General features: G+C 41.1%; 1 protein-coding gene across 2 annotated transcripts in view; it reads left to right on the top strand.

Annotated features, from left to right (window-relative positions):
- SV2C (synaptic vesicle glycoprotein 2C) overlaps window positions 1-19,212 on the top strand; it is a 191,658-nt gene that overhangs the window by 150,554 nt on the left and 21,892 nt on the right. For both annotated transcript variants that reach the window (XM_040420186.1, XM_040420185.1), the window contains exons 7-8: window positions 6,269-6,357; window positions 16,767-16,931. In XM_040420186.1, the coding sequence (XP_040276120.1) occupies window positions 6,269-6,357; window positions 16,767-16,931 (254 nt within the window). The remainder of the gene's footprint in view (window positions 1-6,268; window positions 6,358-16,766; window positions 16,932-19,212) is intronic.

Here is a 19,212-nt window from a genome sequence, read left to right as displayed (position 1 = left end):
TGCCCACCCCTGTGTATTGACGTGACCAGTCATGTTATTGCAGGGGGCTGGCTGGCTGCCTCAGTTTAATAGGTGAGCTGGTCCAGCCCCCTTTTTCATTAGATCTGATTCAGAGAGACAAAAGGGGCCTAGCTATTGAACTGAGCCAAACTACCCCATTAATGCAAACAACTGGTCACATACCAATATGAAAGAAAGGAGCTCTCTTTCTGTGTCATGATCAACGCAGAAACTGAGCTTCCAGGATCAGGAGACCGGTCCAAGAGATTGGTGCTTAAAGGGAACCTGTCACCGGGATTTTGTGTATAGAGCTGAGGACATGCTTTTATTGTGTAAAAAAACGATTTGATACATATGCAAATTAACCTGAGATGAGTCCTGTCCCTGAGAAGAGTCAGGGACAGGACTCATCTCAGGTTAATTTGCATATGTATCAAATCGGGTTTTTTTACACAATAAAAGCACACAGAGCTATGGGGACTGGGTATTGTGGATGTGCTAGCGGAGATCTAGCAGCCCATGTCCTCAGCTCTATACACAAAATCCCGGTAACAGGTTCCCTTTAAACCAAAATGTCACCGCAGAGTTGAAAAATAAAGTTGGAAAAAAATAGTGTAGATAGTTCCTTCTTAGTAAGACTTTCTTTAACTCAATATTCATAGAAACATTATTTTTTTTTTACATTTTGGCAGGTTTGTGTTTTTTTTAATTTTATTCAGTAGTAGGGTTGAGTGAACCCGTGGAAGTTCGGGGTCACCAGGTTCGGCCAAACTTAAAGAGGGCCTTTCACCATAATAAAACCTCTAAACTAACTATACAGACGCGTAGAGCGGCGCCCAGGGATCCCCCTGCACTTACTGTTATCCCGGGCGCCGCTCCGTTCGCCCAGTATAGCCTCCGGTATCTTCATAGTTAGGCTCCACCCAGGGGAACCTGCCGGCGTCTCTTTCTCCCATGCTGTAGCGCTGGCCAATCGCAGTGCTCAGCTCATAGCCTGAGAGAAAAAAAAAACTCTCAGGCTATGAGCTGAGCGCTGCGATTGGCCAGCGCTACAGCATAGGAGAAAGAGACGGCGTCAGGTTCCCCTGGGTGGAGCCTAACTATGAAGATACCGGAGGCTATAACGGGAGAAGGGAGCGGCGCCCGGGGATAACAGTAAGTGCAGGGGGATCCCTGGGCGCCGCTCTACATGTCTGTATAGTTAGTTTAGAGGTTTTATTATGGTGAAAGGACCTCTTTAAGGTCAAAGTTCAGGTTCGGGATATTATCCACTTGAACCGAACTTCACCCCGGACCCCATTTAAGTCAATGGGGACCCGAACTTTACTTTATTATTTTCCATTATAACATGGCTATTACAAAAAATAATAGCATTCTTAAAACAGAATGCTAAATAAAATGTCTACTGAGGTGTTAAAAATAAAAAAATAAACTCACCTCATCCATTTGATCGCGCAGCCTGTATCCTCTTTTCTTCAGGACCTGCAAAAGGACCTGTGGTGACGTCACAACACTCACCACGTGTTTTTTTAACCCCTCTGTAGTCATTTTATTTAGCATTCTGTTTTAATAATGCTACTATTTTCCGTTATAACCATTTTATAACAGAAAATAATAAAATCACCCGAACACCGAACCCGAACTTCAGTGAAAAAGTCCGGGTTCGGATCTGGGTACCCAAACTCGCAAAGTTCGGCATGAACCCGAACTTTGCAGTTCGGGTTCGCTCAACTCTATTCAGTAGTACTATACGAAGGAAAAAAAATTGTCCTTCTGTAACACAACTATAAAGCCTCCCATATAGATGTGTAATCGGCATCTGTATCAGATTTTGCTGCTGTGAGGGGAAAATGTTATCTGCTGTATAATCCTTATGTTAAAAGTAGGTGTAGAATTGGGATAACTGAATATAATGTTCTCTTGATAGGCCTAGATAAAGATGGTTATCAGTGTAATGTGTGATGCTCTAATTGAGTCACTACAGTTGGTCTCTCCCTGGCCCCAGTGTTGTTTGCATTGCTAGAAATCCAAACAGGAACTTAACAAACCAGGACAGGAAGCAGAATACATGGGGTGATTTAAATAAAAAAATTATATCCAGAAAAGCATCTACCTGTTTTTTTCATTAAAAAAAAATATACAGTATATTTACATACAGATTGTTAAGAGGTGATAAGACAAATTGAAAAATAAAATTATGAAAATGTTCCTAAAAGGAAAATATGATCCTTTACTTACTCTTGAGGGGATAGGAGGGGCAGAGGTAGTGGTCACAGCCAGGCTGTGTTTGCCTATAAACTTCTCTGCCACATAAGACGACACCAGTATAATAAATAGCACATGGAAGGTGGGGGTCCTGCATTTTGTTTTGGGTATTCTCGCTCTTTTTTTTTCTTCTTCTCCTGTATTTAAAGAGGACCTTTCATCTGGCAAAAAATTGTGAAACTACGTGTCATGATCTGTACAGCGGCGCCCAGGGATCTCACTGCACTTACTATTATCCCTGGGCGCCACTCCGTTCTCCTGCTATGCCCTCCGGTATGTTCGGTCTCTGGGTTATAGTGGGCGGAGACTTAGGGGACTTGGTTATAGTAGGAGGAGACTGCCCTTGTTCTCCTGGGCGTCTTCTTCTCCCAGGCTGTAGCGCTGGCCAATCGCAGCGCAGAGCTCACAGCCTGGGAGGTTTTTTTCTCCCAGGCTGTGAGCTCTGCGCTGCGATTGGCCAGCGCTACAGCCTAGAAGAAGGAGACGCCCAGGAGAACAAGGGCAGTCTCCTCCTACTATAACCAAGTGACCGGACATACCGGAGGGCATAGAAGGAGAACGGAGTGGCGCCCAGGGATAATAGCAAGTGCAGTGAGATCCCTGGGCGCCACTGTATATATTATTATACTTAGTTTAAAAATTTTTGCCAGATGAATGGTCCTCTTTAAATAGTCAGAAGGCCATAGCCATTGGACTATTTTGATCATGTTTTTTTGTGAATAAATTTATTTTCTTGCTATTTGTCTTTTTTTTATTTTATTATACAATGATATTATTCTGCACCAATTTAAGTATTTTGTATGAATAATATCCGTCACAAAATCATAATATTCCACTGTATCCCAAATCAGACCCATCTTTTCTCTTTCCGGTAAATTTGTGAATACGCCTAAAATCAAAACACAATTTCTAGAATAATCCTGACCTTAATGTCTAATCTGGGCACAGACCAATATGTAACCAGAGATACAGATCTACTAGTATCAAAATCCCTCAGATTTATCACATCAAAAGTCTACATAATCTGAGATTACCCAGACACCAGTAATGTTATCTTTTATGATATTATCCACAAATCCCTTTCTTCTTTCTGACTAGGTAGAGGTAGCCTCCTTAGATAAAATCTGCCTACAGTGTTAAAAAGCAAACCCAGCATTAGCTAATATTAGCTACCAAAAGTGCAAGTTGCATTAATTCCTGTGCATCCATCCTTTAAAATATTAAGCAGATGGCAATCTAAGTAAAAAGTGCATTGTGCTCGTCTGCACATTATAATCTTAAAACCTAGGAACTTTTAGCACAAGGTTCTTCAGAAAACAATCCAAGACTAAGCCAAAACTACATGCAAATCGGAGATGGGGCCATGTTCGGTGTATGTGATTAAGGTCTAATGCACATGAACGTGTGCCGGCTGTTCTGTGCATTGGGGACCATCAGTGTGGTTTCCTCAGCCAGATGCAGATCCTTTCATCTTGAATAGGTCCTTGATCCGTCCACTCTGCAAAAAAATAGAACCTGCTCTATTTTTGCGGTGCGGAAGCATGGAGAGAAACCCCACGGAAGCATAGTGCTTCCGTGAGGTTCAGTGCCTCAGTTCCACACCACTCCTTCTGGATTGCGGACCCATTCAAGTAAATGGGTTGGCATCCATGATACGGTGTGTACACAGCCGGTGCCTGTATATTGCGGACCCGCTTTTACAGGCACGGCCGGGCAACGGCCGTGTGCGTGAGGCCTAACATGAAGAGGATAGTTGGGATCTGCATGATGATTCTTTTGTCATCATTATGTCAAGCAGAAGAGTAGGATGCAAGCACAGGGATGGAGCCATGGGATAAGCATACATCCAGTCATATCATTGCACAGAGCTGTACACTTTTAGGTCCTAATACAAAAATCTCTATAAGGCACATCCCCCCCCCCCCTTACCATGTGGCATTTGTAATACTGGTGTGTTGCTTTTAATTCCTTCAGGCTCCAGTGACTAGGTGCGACCGCTACCTCTGCTCCTCTTATACCTGCACCCATCATTGCAAGCTCAATTGCTGTCTTGCATTCTAGTCAAAGCACTTACAAGATCAATGTGGGTTTCTTTATAATTTTCTGGCATGTCTAGAAAGGGATGAAGCATATATAGATTTGTGGCTCAGCAGCCCAGTCATAAGCCTGTCCTACATGGGCACTGCTGGGTATATGCCATGCAAAGTGAGTTTACTCTTGTTGCTGGTGCCAGTGGTTCCTTTCTCTATTGCCAGGGCACATACCCCCTCCCCCCCAAGGCATAACCCTATATCTAATAATAGTAATTAAAGGGGTTATCCCGTGACTAATGTAAAAAATGAAAAACAGACAACATAGTCCATGACAATCTCTTTCTAACAAAGTTAGAACCAGCCCTGTACCTCACATGGATCCAGAGATCTCCCCATTCATTGCTCTGCTAGATTTATATCACGGTGACAACTCTGCTGCAGCTCAGGGGGCGTGTCTCAGCTCTCCCTATCACCGCTCAGGAGGCGTGTCTGAGCTCTCCCTATCACAGCTCAGGGGGCGTGTCTCAGCTCTCCCTATCACCGCTCAGGGGGCGTGTCTCAGCTCTCCCTATCACAGCTCAGGGGGCGTGTCTCAGCTCTCCCTATCACAGCTCAGGAGGCAGTTGAAGGATGAAACTGAGCATGTGCGGCCATCTCAGTGAGCAGGAGAAATAAGAGAAAAACTAACAGCTATACAAATACATTTCATTGAATAACTCAGTGACTCTGCTAAATTTTTAATTACATGCAATTACAAAAGTATTCAGATCCAGGTGCTGGTTTCAAAACTGTAGAAATATTTGTCTTGGGACAACCCCTTTAAGCTTTTCAAAAGCTTATTAATAACCATGGGAGGAAGTTGTATCCTTTATTATTACCCGCTGCAACATTGTTTCAATAAATACAAAGTAAAATAATATTTACCATTAATGGGGCTGTTTGGGAATTTTAGACATTTGACTAAGTGCAGGAACTGGAATAATATATAAAAATAAACACTACTTAGTACTTACGGATAACCCCTCTGCTCCAGTGCCATTACTCTGGGGGTCCCCGTTAATCCTGCAGTGACATGTACATCATTCCTCTGAATGCTGCAAAAAATCATGGGCTTGGGGTGGCCTATCCCAAGGATAGGCCAGTAATATTTAAGTTTCCAAGAACCCGTCTATCTCTAACTCATAGATGGGTGTACTGAGTGGGTGACCCCAATATGAGACCTAATAAGACATACAGATAGGGTTTTGTCCCTTTAAAAGGAGTCGTCTATCCTTGAGCTACATCATAGTGTGTCATCACTAGCGGTTCGACGCGTGACACCCACTGCCAATCAGCTGTATGAAAAGGCTGCATCCATTGGACAGCAGCTGTACTTGGTGTTGTATCCCAGGCCAACTCACTTGAGTGGTACTGAGCAGCGTCTAGGCCACGCCACCAATGAACTTGACGTCACGGGACCAGGAAGAGGTTGCGGTGCTCTGTGAGCTCTGTGGTCTCTTCAAACAGCTGATCAGCAGCGGTCCCGGGAGTCAGACCCCCAAACATGAGAAACTGATGACCTATCCTGAGGATAGGTAACCAGTAATAAACACTCGGACAAATGCTTTTATACCATAAGATTTTGCTGGCTATGCACATGTGATCTGAGGAAGTGCAGAAATCTCTTGAGTCTATCAGTATCCATAAGACATTTGTCCTCAGGAATTATTTTGTACTAAACGTTCCCTAATTTGTACTTATCTGTATTTGAACAAAAGCACTGTGTAATGAGTGACAGTCCGGCCTAACCTGATAAAATAATCCCTCCTACACTACTTCTATCTCATATTATGTCTGAAAATTAATTAAACTGAAAGCCTGTAATTATCGTGCCCCCTAATTACCCTTATCTTTTCTTATGAACAGTGCTGTATTGTGATGCGCTCTATCATTTACTTACATCATGGTTAATATCACACATTATTTTACAGATTTGGGTAACTTTCATGAAATGCTTTGATTATCCTGTCAAAGAAAACACAATCAAACTGACAATCGTGTGGCTCAGTCTGTCGTTTGGGTATGTTTGCCTTTGATCCCTTGCAGTTCTGTTACATTGGTGTAAACTGTGATTTATTCTCTTTATTGTATAAGTGCTCTATACTGATTTTAAAACAAAAATTAGTTTTTTGCCTTGAATTTTCAATGTGTCCAGTTAGGGGCGTAGCTAAAAAAAATACTAGTTATGCTTAAAATGAAACTCCTCTTTCACCTATAGATGGTGATATACATTTGCTGAATGTTGGCCATACCTGCCTATTTTAACAGGACTGCCCCACAATCTACTGTGTTTGGGAATGTCTCGACTTGCATCGTGAGATAAGAGGGTCGGGCATGTTGGATTTTATTCTTTTGTTCTCCCTCTTTAAAACACATGCACAGTCAGCTACCCGGAATGGATAAGTGTCCAGCAAACAAGTATTCAGCTGACAGCTATCCTTGGTGTATGACAGCCTTATAGATGCAATCGGCAGCATGTCATAGAGCAGGAGGAGCTGAGCAGACTGATATATAGTTTAATGGGAATACATTCAATAAATCTTGTAGTTTATACATTTAAATTTCTGCTCTTTCCAAGCTCAGTTGTACACAGGAACCAACTTGTCAGTGAATGATAGCACTTTTTATATAAGCATACTTACATAGACAGCTGTCAATCACTAATATGAAGGCCCCTGTTCACAAGTCAGCTGAAAATGAGAAGAGGTTTAAATATATAAATTACAAGTTTACTTACATTTTTTCCCCCCCAAAAAACTAATGGGGTCATTTATTAAGACCGGCGTTTTAGATGCCGGTCTTAATAACCCTGTGCTGGCGCTTGATGTGCCTAAGTTATGTGCTCACTATCACCACAGACAGATTTACAATGACAAGTACATAGGTAACACAGGATCCACCATTCACAATGGGTGATATCACAGCTTATCTACTCCCTCCCGACCTCTGGAAACATCACAGGGCATGCCTAGAAAACTCACAAATATGTCAGTGTCCATAATGTCTATCGTTCATGTAGCAACTCTCAAAAGACAGGATGTTTTAACATATTTTAGGCCCAATGGCTGGTGCAAAAACTGCAGACTTTTTGGATTTTTATTTAGTGACAAAACACCAAAAATTCAAATATATATATAAATTTAACCTAAAAATGAGATTTAAACAATAGGTCATTTTATGATGGTACATTCACTAAAAAATATGCCATTGCACACAGCCCAGCAATTCCACTAATAAATATCACCGTAGTATGCAATTTCTTTCTCCACTGTCCATATATATAAATATATATATATATATCTACAGTGGCATGCAAAAGTTTGGACACCCCTGGTCAAAATTACTGTTAGGCTGGGTTCAGACCTGAGCGTATTTGATATGCGCGTGTAACGCGCGTTTTTTGTTGCGCGTTTTTATGCACGTTTTTTGCAATAGTAAACGCGCGTTTGACGCGCGTTTGTGTGATTGACTGCAGTGTCCTATGGCCACAAACGCGCGTCAAAACGCCCCAAAGAAGCTCAAGAACTTGTTTGAGCATAGGGCGTTTTTCAGCGCGTTCAAACGCGCTGTAAAACGCTCAAGTGAGAACCAGGGCCATAGGGAAGCATTGGTTTTCATGTGTTGAGCGTTTTACAGCGCGTAGGAACGCGCTGTAAAACGCTCAGGTGTGAACTGAGCCTTACTGTGAACAGTTAAGCAAGTTGAAGATAAAATGATCTCCAAAAGGCATAAAGTTAAAGATGAAACTTTACCTATTTCAATATGTACATGTGATTGCTTTTATTTACTATGTAACCTATTGTTATAAAATCCTTCAATAAAAAACTATTGTTCAAAAAAAAAAAAAAAAAAAAGATGAAACACACTTTTCAACATTTTAATCAATATCCGTGTATTATTTTGGTTTTGTACAATTTGAGAGTGACAAAAGGAATGGAGTGCCTGCAAAACTATGGAAACCCAAGGAGATTTGAGCGCTCAAATAACTGACTGATGTCTCAGACCTTAAATAGCCTGTTAGGCCCCTTTCACACAGACGTTGCAGATTGGGGCCAGGTGCCTTTCAGGGAAAATTGTGTGATTTTGACACTAAAACAAGTCAGTTTTCACTGCGATTGCGTTCCATGTTTGCATTTATTCTGCGCGGGTGCAAAACATTGTAATGCGTTTTGCACGCGTGTGAGAAAAATCAGCATGTTTGGTACCCAGACCCGAACCCCGACTTCTTCACAGAAGTTCGGGTTTGGGTTAGGTGTTGTGTAGATTTTATTATTTTCCCTTATAATATGGTTATAAGGGAAAATAATTGCATTTTTAAAACAGAATGCATAGTACAATAGGGCTGGAGGGGTTAAAAAATAAAATAAAATGAATATAACTCACCTTAATCCACTTGATCGCGCAGCCCGGCTTCTCTTCTGTCTTCTTCTTTGCTGTGCACAGAAAAAGGACCTTTGATGACGTCACTGCGCTCATCACATGGTCCATCACATGATCTTTTACCATGGTGATGGATCATGTGACGGACCATGTGATGAGCGCAGTGACGTCATCAAAGGTCCTTTTCCTGTGCACAGCAAAGAAGAAGACAGAAGAGAAGCCGGGCTGCGCGATCAAAGGGATTAAGGTGAGTTATATTATTTTTATTTATTTTTTAACCCCTCCAGCCCTATTGTACTATGCATTCTGTATTCAGAATGCTATTATTTTCTTTTATAACCATGTTATAAGGGAAAATAATAATGATCGGGTCCCGATCCCGATCGTCTCCTATCAACCGTGCGTGAAAATCGAACCGCATCCGCACTTGCTTGCGGATGCTTGCGATTTTCACGCAGCCCCATTCACTTCTATGGGGCCTGCGTTGCGTGAAAAACGCAGACTATAGAACATGCTGCAATTTTCACGCAACGCACAAGTGATGCGTGAAAATCACTGCTCGTGTGCACAGCCCCATAGAAATGAATGGTCCAGATTCAGTGCGGGTTCAATGCGTTCTCGTCACGCAATGCACCCGCGCGGAAAACTCGCTCGTGTGAAAGGGGCCTAAGGGTTATGGCTTGTTCACAGTCATCGTTAAGAGAGGCCAAGTGGTGCAAAATTCAAAGCTTTATAAATACCCAGACTCCACTACCCTTGTCCCAAAAACAGTAGTCATGGGTTCTTCTAAGCAGCTGCTTAACACTTTAAAAAGAAAATGGTTGATGCAGGAGAAGGCTATAAGAAAATGGCAAAGGATTTTCAGGTTGCCATTTCCTCAATGTAATTAAGATGTGGCAGTTAACAGAAAAGTGGAGATCAAGAGATGGCTTGGAAGACCAATAAAATGTCAGAGACAGCTCCTGTTAGATTGCTAGAAAGGCAAATCAGAAATTTTGCAGAGTCTGGAGTTTTTGGACATTGGTCAACTGTTCAGCGACACCTGCAGAAATGTGTCATTCATGGAAAAAGTAATCAGAAGAAAACCTCGAAGTCTGCAAAAGAACAAGCCTGATGCATTTTGGAAACAAGTCCTGTGAACCATGAGGTTAACCCCTTAAGGACCCATGACGTAGCAGTATGTCATGGGTCCGATCCCTAAACTCAGCGCCCCGCTCACACGTGCAGCGGGCGCCTTAGCCGCGGGATCTCTGCTATTTTAAATAGCAGAGACCCGCGGCACATGTATGCAATCAGCCATGAGGCTGATCGCATACATCTTACCTTTCAGATTCCTTAAGCTAACGTGACTACTGCATCTGCGCAGACCGGAACCTAGTCGCACACTTCCGGTCCGGTAACAGTTATCCCTGGCTGAGATCGGGGAATCTGTTACTCGTTCTAATTGACTGAAGCCGGCTTCAGAGTCAATTAGATGTATACTAGGTGGCAGCCTTGTATTGTTATAGTGCAAATTACGTCTTCAATGATGGCTATTTAGCCATCACTGAATACTATGGGCAATCGAATGATTGCCAGTTATTGTCACCCAAGGTGAATTAAAAAAAGGAAAAAAAAAAATAAAATAAAGTTTTTACAAATATAAAAAAATAAAATAAAAGTTCAAATCACGCCCCTTTCCTTAAAATAAAAATACTTAACCAATAAAAAAATAAACATAATGGGCATCGCCGTGTGCGACCATACTATTAAAATATAACAATATTAATGGCATATGGTAAATGGCGTAGCGGGAAAAAAAATAAAAACAGCCAATTTGCCATTTTTATTTCACTTCAACTACCCAATAATTTTTTTATAAAAAGTGATCAAAAAGTCTCACACACTTCAAATTGGTATCACTGAAAAGAAAAGATCATCCCGCAAAAAATGAGCCCTCACACAGCCCCGTACACATAGCTACAAAAAGGTTATAGGGGTCAGAATATGGTTCTGAAAAAAAAAAAATTCCTCAAAGGTTTTAAAAAAAAAACTGTATTAAAAATTATACAAGTGTGGTATCGTTAAAAACCGTACTGACCTGGAGAATGAAGATAACAGGTCAATTTTACTGCATAGTGTACAGTGTAAAAAAAAAAAAAAAAACTTTATCACAGTTGCTTTTTTTTTCCAATTCTACCCCATTTGGAACTTTTTCCCGCTTCCTGCTACATGGTATGCAACCATAAATGGTGGCCATTAGAAAGTACAACTTGTCCCGCAAAAAAAAGCCCACATAAGGCTATGGAAATGGAAAAATAAAAAAGTTATGACTATGGGAAGGCGGGGAATAAAAAACGAAAACGCAAAAATGGAAAATCCCAGGGTCCTTAAGGGGTTAAAAAAAGGTATGTTTGGAGAAAAAAAGCACAGAATTTCATGAAAAGAACAACTCTCCAACCATTAAGCATGGGGGTGGATCATCAATGGCACAGGGAATTTTTCATAGGTAGAGGATAAGAATGGATTCCATGAAATTCCTGCAAATTCTGAAGCAAACACCAACTGTAAAAAAATCTGAAGTATAAAAGAGGATGGCTTCTGCAAATGGATAATGATCCTAAACATACCTCAAAAAATTCACAAAAGACCACCTCAAAAGGCGCAAGGTGAAGGTTTGACCATGGCCCTCACAGTCTCCTGATCATTGCAAATCTGTGGAAAGACCTCAAAACAGCAGTGCATGCAAGACGGCCCAGGAATCTCTCAGAAAAGGCTTTTGCAAGTAAGAATGGATAAAACAAGAACTGAAAGATTCTTGGCTGGCTGCAAAAAGCATTTACAAGCTGTGATACTTGCCAAATGGGGTGCTACTAAGTACTAACCATGCAGGTGCCGAAAGTTTTGCTTATTTCATCTTAACTTATTAACTCTTAGGATACCAGAGGTTTTTTTCGTTTTTGCGTCTTCATTTATCTTCCCTATCTTCCTTGAGCCATAACTTTTTTAAATTTCCGTTCACATAGCTATATGAGGGCTTATTTTTTTTGGGGGAAAAGTTGGTACTTTCTAATGCCACCATTAATTATGGCATACAATGTAGTGGGAAGCAGTAAAAAAAATTGCAAATGGGGTGGAATTGGGGAAAAAAATCAATTCCATTTTACGGGTTTTGTTCTCACTGCGTTTGCCATTTGTGGCAAAACTAACCCACGCCCTTCATTTCTCTGGGTCAGTACGCTTACAACAGTACCCCCATATGTATAGTTTTTTTTTTAAGTCTAAATAGAGCAAAAAAAAATTTCAACTTTGATAAAAAAAAAAAAATTTATATCACCACATCTGACCCCCATAACTTTTTTTATAGTTATATCTATTGAGCTGTGTGGGGGCTAATTTTTTGCGGGGCAATTTGTAGTTTTTTATTGATACTATTTTAGAGTGTGTATGACTTTTGATCACATTTTATAGAGAAGCAATGAAAAAATGGCAAATTGGCCATTTTGACCCTTTTTTTCTGTTAGACCATTCGCCGTATTGGAAAAATATTATTATATTTTAATAGTATGGGCATTTTTGGTCACGGTGATAACCATGATGTTTATATTGTTTGTTATTTAGGTATTTATTTATTTATTATTATACGTAAAGGGGGTGATTTAACTTTTATATTTTTAAAAAATTTTATATAAGTTTATAAGTTTTATAAGTTTTTTTTTTTTCATGATTTTGAAGCTCATATATAAGCATATAAAATACATTTAAATTTTTTTATTTTGAACAATCATGGATTTTTAAACTGAACTTATTACTGACAATTGCTCATTTCTTATGTTGGCCTGTCACCTGGTGGCCAAAATAAGAATTGCAGTTTGAATGTTCTCACCCTCTTCAGTGAGGCAGGGGATGCCGGTAACACTCCTAGGTTTTTCCTCATTTAGATGCCGTGATCTCACTTGAGATCGGCAAATAATAACGATCGCGGAAGTTAGCCGCAGATCTCTGCTTATTTGAAACAACAGAGACCTGCCGGCAATGACGCCTGCTGCATGTGCGAGCGGGCGCCATGTTTGCCTATGGCTCCAGCGCCAGACATGTACAGCGCTGGTAGCGAAGGGTTATAGGGGTATTCCCGAGGACTTTTTAAATAATGACCTATCCTCTAACCAATGAGAAAGCGATAGTGGTCAATGTCTTCACATAGCAGCTAGGGGCCTGATCAAAGCCAGAGTCTGAGCCTATCAGGGCAGTTCTCTCATGTGCAGCCTGATGGCATAATACACTATACTGCATAGCAGTACAGTGTATTATAGAAGTGATTAGAAGATTTGCTTGTCATAGTCCCCTTGTGGGACTAATAAGTGGTAAAGGTAAGAGTGAAATAAACCCTTATTTAAAAAAAAATGAAAAATAAACCTTTTTTCTATAGAAAATGCTTTTCAATTAAAAAAATTATCTAAATAAAATCCCCTCATATTTCGCATCGCTGCGTTTGTAACGACCCACAGAGTTTTTGCTTATTAACCATGAAAAATAGAATAACAAACAATAAAAAAAGTTATGTACCCCAAAATCGTACCAGTGAAAACTACAAGTCGCCCTTCAAAAATTAAACTCTCACACAGCTCTGTAGAATGAAAAATAGAAAAGTTAAAGTTCTTGGGATGTGGTGATGCAAAAACATTTTCATTAAAAAAAAGAAGAAAATGCCTTTTGTCGTGCAAATGTAGTATATATATACAGTACAGACCAAAAGTTTGGACACACCTTCTTATTTAAAGAGTTTTCTTTATTATTATGACTATGAAAATTGTAGATTCACACTGAAGGCATCAAAACTATGAATTAACACATATGGAATTACTGTATATACATAACAAACAAGTGTGAAACAACTGAAAATATGTCATATTCTAGGTTCTTCAAAGTACCCACCTTTTGCTTTGATTACTGCTTTGCACACTCTTGGCATTCTAAACAGCGGGCAACAAAAGTGAGTGCACCCCTAAGTGAAAATGGCCAATTTGTGCCCAATTAGCCATTTTTCCTCCCCGGTGTCATGTGACTCGTTAGTGTTACAAGGTCTCAGGTGTGAATGGGGAGCAGGTGTTTTAAATTTGGTGTTATCGCTCTTACACTTTCTCATACTGGTCACTGGAAGTTCAACATGGCACCTCATGGCTAAAAACTCTCTAAGGAACAAAAAAATATATAATTGTGCTCTACATAAAGATGGCCGAGGCTATAAGAAGATTGCCAACACCCTGAAACTGAGCTGCAGCATGGTGGCCAAGACCATACAGTGGTTTAACAAGACAGGTTGCACTCAGAACAGGCCTCGCCATGGTCGACCAAAGTATTTGAGTGCATGTGCTCAGAAGTTGTCTGTCATGGGTAGAGTCACGGGAATCAAGATAGAGCGGAGGTGCACCCCTTGAGCTGCCACCCGGTCCCCTGTCCCTGCCTACTTGCACCATCTGCCCTAGGTGACAGAGTGGAACTGGGCGACAGTCCCTAACCTACTAAGTGCAAGCAGAGAGAAAGAGACAGCAGGGAAGAGGACAGCCACTGAGAAGTTACAATAAGTGGACAAGAGGTAGAACAAAAACGGAAGGCGAGGCGGGTCAACTAGGCGAGTTCAGTACAGGAGGTCATGTCAGAACAAGGGAGGAGGCAAAGACAAATCCGTAAACAAGCCGAGGTCAAAATCCGAGAGGTAGCGTCAAGGTACAGGGAGCAGGCAGAAGAGGTGTCAAGAGGCGGATCGAGGTTCAATTCCAGAGTGGCTTAATAACAATAAAGTACACAGCCTATTGCGACGAAAATCACAGGCAACCTGTAGCCAGCAGGCCGCCTGTATTTATAGTGGGGAGTGAGGGTCATGTGACGTGACCAGCGTCACATGACCGACAGACAAACAAGTCGAGCACCGAGTGATCAGCTCGGCGCTCAAGGCAGACCTATGAGCAGGGAGCCTCCCAGTTAGCAAAGCTGCCCTGGGAACGAGGCCAAACACAGATCCACGCTCCTGAAGCTAAGCAGCAGGTCTGCGGCTGATAGCAAACCGAGTGTGCCTTCGGCGCCCCATTACATTGTCTTTTCAAAATAGATGTATGAGTGCTCCCAGCGTTGCTGTAGAAGTTAAAGGGGTTTGGGGTCAGCCTGTCAGTGCTCAGACTATACGCAGCACACTGCATCAAATTGGTCTGCATGGCTGTCATCCTAGAAGGAAGCATCTTCTAAAGATGATGCACAAGAAAACCCACAAACAGTTTGCTGAAGACAAGAAGACTAAGAACAAGGATTACTGGAACCATAGCACGTGGTCTGATGAGACCAAGATAAACTTATTTGGTTCAGATGGTGTCAAGCGTATGTGGCGGCAACCAGGTGATGAGTACAAAGACAAGTGTGTATTGCTGCCTACAGTCAAGCATGGCGATGGGAGTGTCATGGTTTGAGGCTGCATGAGTGCTGCCGGCTGTGAGGAGCTACAGATCATTGAGGGAACCATGAATGCCAGAATGTACTGTGACATACTGAAGCAGAACGTGACCCCCTCCCTTCGGAATCTGGGCAGCAGGGCAGTATTTTAAAAACACACCTCCAAAACGACCACTGCCTTGCTAAAGAAACTCAGGGTAAAGGTACTGGACTGGCCAAACATTTCTCTAGACCTAAACCCTATTGAGCATCTGTGGGGTATCCTCAAACAGAAGGTGGAGGAGCGCAAGGTCTCTAACATCCACCAGCTCCATGATGTCATCATGGAGGAGTGGAAGAGGATTCCAGTGGCAACCTGTGAAGCTCTAGTAAACTCCATGCCCAAGAAAGTTCAGGCAGTGCTGGCCACACAAAATATTGACACTTTAGGCATAATTTGGCTATTTTTACTTAGGGGTTTACTCACTTTTATTGCCAGCGGTTTAGACATTAATGGCTGCGTGTTTATTTTGAGGGCACACCAAATGTACACTGTTATACAAGCTGTACACTGACTACTTTACATTGTATCAAAGTGTCATATCTTCAGTGTTGCCCCATCAAAAGATATAATAAAATATTTACAAAAATGTGAGGGGTGTACTCACTTTTGTGAGATACTGTGTGTGTATATATATATATTTGGTATTGCTGTATTCGTACTGACCTAGAAAATAAAGTTTGTGCGCTCATTATGTCGTAAAGTGAATGTCACAAAATTTACAATGTAAAACTTTTCCCTACAGAAAGATTTTATAATAATCCGTAAGTTATGTGTACCCCAAAATAGTACCATAAAAACTTTTCCCACAAAAAACAAGCCCTCATACAGCCACATAGATGGGAAAAAAAAGTTATAGCTCTTGGAATGCGACTAAAAAATTAAAAAATTGCTTGGTCACCAAGGCCTCCAAATGCATACAGGAGGAAGGGATTAATACCTATGTTATAATGGAAATATGTTGTACAGACATAGTAGATCTTAGTATAAACCATTCTAGTATAAACACATTTTTTCATAACTCGCATAGTAGAGCTGAATTGGCCATAAATGGGTTCTCTGTGGGGGGTTTTAAGCCGTTTTTGAAGCCAAAACCAGGAGTGGATAAAAAATAGAAGTATAATCTGTCCACAATACTTTTTCTTCTTTTATGATCCACTCCTAATTTTGGCTTTAAAAACTGCATCAAAAACCCCTGAACATGTGGCCATACCCGAGCAACAGGCAGTATTTTTTTAAATAAAATTTTGGTCCGCATCCGATCAACATTTTTTTGCATGTCACACATGGAACCATTCATTTCTATGGGGCTGCAAAAAATTAGAATAGCACACGGATGTCGCAAATTATAGAACATGTCTTATTCTTGTCCATTTTGCGAACAAGTATAGGCATTTCTACAATGCGGCCTGCGAAAAAGTTCATGATGCACATGGACCCCATCCCTATTTTACTGACTGCAAAATGTGTATGGTCGTGTGAATGTAGCCTTAATTCGTTTTTAGCTCTGCTACATCTGTAGTAATTCTGTCTGTATGCGTGTCTATACTGATACTGTAATGTAAAGTGATTCTGTATCTTCACAGCTACTATGGATTATCCGTCTGGTTCTCTGACGTCATTAGACACCTGCAGGCGGATGAATACGCCCTGAGAGTGAAAAGCTTTAACGGAGAAAATATTTCAAACTACCATTTCAACTTTACTCTGGAAAATCAAATCCATAAAAATGGAGAATTCATCAATGACAAGTATTATTTTTTTTCCTTGGTGTTATGTTCCTGTTTCGTAAGAGGAATCTGTGATACCAAACCAGCCATGCGCTGTATTTCAGATCAGTGTCCATAGACTGCTGTGGGATCATACTTTATCTCTGAGTCTAGAATGATATACAAAAGCACAAAGAGGTTTATCCTCACATACTGTCATTCATATGAGGAAGATAAGGTGGCATGTATAGCAGTAATGGCACGCTATATTGCAGAATTTATTATTTAAAGATATTGCACATTTAAAGTGAATCTCCTGAGGGAGATTTGAAACCCATGGAATGAATAATCAATTGAACGTGCATCTTTCTCATGGAAAAATAGTTTAAAAAGTTTATAGATGAAAATTGTTGCTTCATTTCTGCATTACTTCTTTCATTTGTAAGACCGACTGCCTCTAATGTGCTTACTTGTGCAGCTGCAAGTTCAGAGTTCAGTGGGCGTTCCCTGTGAAGCATGCTCTTTCACTCCCTTATCTAAGTGTTCACGCCTGTGTGTCTCCTCTCTTTCATTGATCATGTGTGATGATAAAATCAGCTAAAAGGTCTCCTCAGATGAACAGGATAAGATGCAGGAGGCAGGGGACATGTAAAAATACTGGCTCCTTTCTAGTTTAATCAGCCGTGTGCACATCAACCTGATGCACAGAGCTAATAGAAGCTCTAGGATATTTTTGACCAGTGCTCACCACTCTGTAGACTTCTGTAACAAAAATCAATTATGGTTTTTCTCTAAGGCCTCTTTCACACGGGCGTTGCGGGAAAATGTGTGGGTGCGTTGCGGAACACCCGCGATTTTTCTGCACGAGTGCAAAACATTGTAATGCGTAAGTGATGCGTGAAAATCACCGCTCATGTGAACAGCCTTCACAGAAGTTCGGGCTTGGGATCGGTGTTCTGTAGATTGTATTATTTTCCCTTATAACATGTTATAAGGGAAAATAATAGCATGCTGAATACAGAATGCATAGTAAACGCGCTGGAGGGGTTAAAAAAAATAATAATAATTTAACTCACCCTTAGTCCACTTGATTGCGTAGCCCGGCATCTCCTTCTGTCTCCTTTGTTGAACAGGACCTGTGGTGAGCATTAATTACAAGAACAGGACCTTTGATGACGTCACTCCGGTCATCACATGATCCTATCACCATGGTAAAAGATCATGTGACGTACATGTGATGACCGGAGAGTGTAGTCATCAAAGGTCCTGTTCCAGTAATTAATGCTCACCACAGGTCCTGTTCAACAAAGGAGACAGAAGGAGATGCCGGGCTACGCGATCAAGTGGACTAAGGTGAGTAAAATGTTTTTTTATTTTTAACCCCTCCGCGCTGTTTTACTATGCATTCTGTATTCAGAATGCTATTATTTTCCCTTATATCCATGTTATAAGGGAAAAATAATGATCGGGTCTCATCCCGATCGTCTCCTAGCAACCCCGAGCATGAAAATCGCACCCGCACATGCTTGCGGGATGCTTGGCTATTTCACGCAACCCCATTCACTTCTATGGGGCCTCGTTGCGAGATAAACGCAGGAGATATAGAGCATGCTGCGATTTTCACCGCACGCCATAAGTGATGCGTGAAAATCACCGCTCATGTGAACAGCCCCATAGAAATGAATGGGTCGGTATTCAGTGCGGGTGCAATGCGTTCACCTCACGCATCGCATCCGCGCTGAATACTCGCCCGTGTGAAAGGGGCCTAAGAGTGTCTATATAAAATGTAATAAAAAGTCTTTTTTGAAAGGATCCCCCCTGCAGAAACAGTTCGGCGCTCACTCCAAACTCAGATCCTCCACTTTGCTGCAATGGGATACCAGCCGTCTGATCTTCCTCCTATGACCCTCTTGGATGTATCGCTCAAAATCCGATTTATCCTAAGACAACTAATTGTTTTTTATTGCTCAGTATCTGATTATTCACACTACCGTATATAAATGGATTGAACCACATATAGTGTTACACTGCAAAGAGTTACAATTTGCAAAGGGCTTTATTATACTTACATTTAGAGTATGTTCACAGAGTTTTTTCTATGTGTATTTTATGTTAGCGTAGATCCCAAAAACAGAGCCAAAAAACGCTTGTTCATATACATTGAATTAAATGGGGAAGCCGCTTGTTAATTCATACGGTGTGCTTTTCTTCTGCTTGCGGTTTTAAAACACTGTGCCGCAGAAAGTTGATACATCTATTCTCGAATGGGAATTCCGTGCAGAATACATGTCTTAAGTTTCTATTGAAATGGAACAGGAAGAAA

This window comes from Bufo bufo, chromosome 2 (genome assembly GCF_905171765.1).
Source record: "Bufo bufo chromosome 2, aBufBuf1.1, whole genome shotgun sequence".
Taxonomy (NCBI): Eukaryota; Metazoa; Chordata; class Amphibia; order Anura; family Bufonidae; genus Bufo; species Bufo bufo.
Note: the sequence above shows the minus strand (reverse complement) of the source record. Positions and strands in the feature narration are given on the sequence as shown.